This window comes from Nestor notabilis, unplaced genomic scaffold (assembly GCF_000696875.1).
Source record: "Nestor notabilis isolate BGI_N333 unplaced genomic scaffold, ASM69687v1 scaffold23600, whole genome shotgun sequence".
NCBI classification, from domain to species: Eukaryota; Metazoa; Chordata; class Aves; order Psittaciformes; family Psittacidae; genus Nestor; species Nestor notabilis.
In genome coordinates this window covers 1-2890 of record NW_009910975.1, presented here as the reverse complement: position 1 = coordinate 2890, position 2890 = coordinate 1, and the positions used below count along the sequence as shown (strand labels likewise).

Below are 2890 nucleotides of genomic sequence, written 5' to 3'. Positions count from 1 at the left end.
ACCCATCACACAGGGTCACCACCAGGGACACCCACCACATAGGGTCACCACCAGGCTGGCTCCAACAGGCCCTTCCTCTTCTTCATCACTCAGTCTGGGCACAAAGCTGGGCTCAGCCCTGGCGAAGCTGCGGTGCAGGTGGGTCCTGCACTGGCCCAGGGCCCAGCCAGGAGCCCCTGGAGCCCAGCTGGGTGCCTCGGTGTGGTGTCAGCCCCATTGGCGTGAGGAGGGGTCGGGTGGGACATGGGGCAAGGGTAAGGTTTCCATGGGCCTGGTTGTTTCTTTGGTTTAGATGGGGGGAAATAAGAGGGAAGCAGAGCAGAGAGCAGCTCTCTGGGCAGGCTGCAGCATCCCCCTGGCTCGCTCCAGTTCCCACATCCCGGTGCATCCCTATGGCAGTGCCTGGGCCCCCCTCAACACTTCTCATGTCCCTTCCGGGTCCTGCCTGGCTCCTGGCAGCAGGATGCGAAGCGCAGAGGGGAGGAGCTGCTGGGTCAGTGGGTTATGTACAGAACAGGGTCAGGAGGTAACAACACCCTGGTGTCCGCTGCCTTCAGGGGGTTGTGGTTTGCTCCAGCACTGCTGTGTTGCTCCAAGACCCCATGGATCCATACAGGAGTCATCGGCAAGGCCAGACAGAGCAGCAATGGGATGGTGTGTTGCTGCTCCCCCGGTGCAATGAGGGATGGGTGTTATCCTGGTGGGAATTTGGTCCGGGAGCAGGTGGTGAGTCCCAGAGTCATGGAGGAGCTGGAAGCTGGGAACGGCGAGCAGAGCTGTGGGAGCTGCTGCGTGTTGATGGCTCTGACACCTCAAAGATGTGGCAGCGGGAGGGAGCAGAAGCCAGCACTGCGGCACCTAAAGCTGTGGTGGTTGGGGATGTGACTGCAGGGACAGGGACAGCGGGAGAGCTCTGGGTTGGCGTTGTCCTCCCCACCACAGCCATGCCAGTCCCACCGCGGTGGGAGCTGACGGTCCTTCTGCACCCACAGGAGCAGGCCACCTCCTCATCCTCACCTCCTGGCTGTGCAGGCAGGAGCTGCTGGCCACCACAGCAATAAGCCCCTCAAGGCCAAGGAGCTTCTGGCTTCTCCTCAAAGCAATCCCAGCTCAGCTCCTGCAGCTGGAGGTGACACCGTCTCCCTGGAGGAACGTTCCCATTTCTTCCCGTTTTGCTGCAGTGGGACCAGTCTCCCCACAGTTGCCTCCTCTCTGTCACTGGGACAAAAGAATACTACAAAGAAAGAGGATGAAGTCACTCCAGCGGCTGCTGCCTCGTCCCCAGAGGGATGGGGACCAGGTCTTGCCGTGATCCTGCTGCCGGCCTCGTTCCTGGGGGAGCCTCCGTGCTCTACCACCAGCCTCCACCACGGCCGGGAAAGAAAAGGGGCTGAGCTCCCGGCGAGGGCAGCCTCTGCTCCACTCCGAAACATCTCTCCCATGGGAGCAGCCCGGTCACCATGTCCTGCTGCCTTATTTCTTCTCCCCTTGCCCGTCCCCTGCTGGTGTCTCGGGCTCCCACAGGACGAACTCGTGGAGCAGCGTGTTGACCGTCTCGGGACACTCCATCATCACCATGTGGCTGCCCTCATCGATCACCTTCAGGAAGGCGATGAGCAGGATCTGCAGGGACACAGCGGCGGGTGTCAGGGCTGGGATGAGCCCTCTGCATTGCAGAACCCTCACCCAGCCCAGCTCCGTCCCATACCTCGGCCATTCGCTGGTCCTCCTCCACTGGGACGAACTTGTCGTGCATGCCATGGACCAGGAGCACGGGCACAGCCAGCTCGGCGTGGTAAACCTCGTCCCCCTCGGGCCAGTACTGCCCGCTCATCATGGCGCGCAGCACGAAGGAGGACACATTGAAGGCGTTGCCTTCCTTCAGCAGCTGCTTCTCTTTGGCACCCTGGCGAGCAAAGCCAGCCCTGTGGGATGGAGCCAGCATGGGCAGAGGGTTAATCCGGTGGCACTGAGGGGATGGGAGCATGGGGGACACTGCTGGCAGGGCACGGGATGGCCACTCACTTGAGGAAGCTCCAGGCCAGGCATGGGGACAGGCAGTGCAGCACGCAGGTGGGCATGTTGAAGATGGAGCAGAGGCTGGGCTCCAGCGCTGTTGGGCCTCCTCCGTTGATCATGATCACCTTATGGACCAGGTCTGGGTACTCGTGGGCAAGGAAGGTGCAGAAGGACACCCTGTGAGGAGAGACAGACATGGGGGCCATGCTCTGACCCCAAGGCACTAAAGGATGCTGCATCCCAAGGCTGATCCCAAGGATCCATGGCCATAGCTCCTCCTGTTTGACCTGTGCTCCCCCTCTCTGGCGCAGGGTAACCCCAGTCAAACCCCACAGCCGGTGCCCTGCAGAGCCTGGGCAGAGGGGCTGAACACAACCAGAGCAGGGTGCTAGGACCCACTTGGGTGCTCGCCAGGCTGGACCATCCTTGTCCTTCTGATCTAATCCTGCTGGAGCCCAGAGCTCCAGCTCCCTTTCCTCCCAGCACTGCTTTCTGTGCTGCTTAGTCTCTATCTAATTGACTTGCTTGGGCTTACTCTATTTATAGGCTGTGCTCTGCCAGCTTCCCTGCTGGAGGATGGCTTCTGGGATTAGCTGCACCCAGAAACACACGCCAAGATGCAGGAGACCAGAACTGAGGGATAACCCCACACCCCCCCTCTGCTTCTCCTTAAAGCGCAGGCTCTGGTAGGCGCTTGCTGCCAAGGAGAGGATGTGTTTGTGGGGGTGAAGCCACCCCTCCTGGGACCCCCCTGGTCCCTTACCCATACGAGTGTCCTATCAAGATGTTCCTCTTCTTGGCGTAGCGCTTGAACACGGCCCTCATGTCCTCGGCCAGCGCATAGAAGGTGTATGCAGCGGCAATCTGGGGC

The 2890-nt window shown here is 61.0% G+C and overlaps 1 protein-coding gene across 1 annotated transcript; it reads right to left on the bottom strand.

Annotated features, from left to right (window-relative positions):
• Positions 1 to 1473: 1473 nt before the first annotated feature.
• Positions 1474 to 2883, bottom strand: ABHD8 (abhydrolase domain containing 8; the record flags this gene model as incomplete). The annotated part of the gene is made up of 4 exons (XM_010012543.1): positions 1474 to 1623; positions 1709 to 1925; positions 2026 to 2196; positions 2783 to 2883. Coding segments are annotated over 4 exons (639 nt in total), but the record flags the coding sequence as incomplete, so codon positions are not given.
• Between the last annotated feature and the right edge of the window lie 7 nt (positions 2884 to 2890).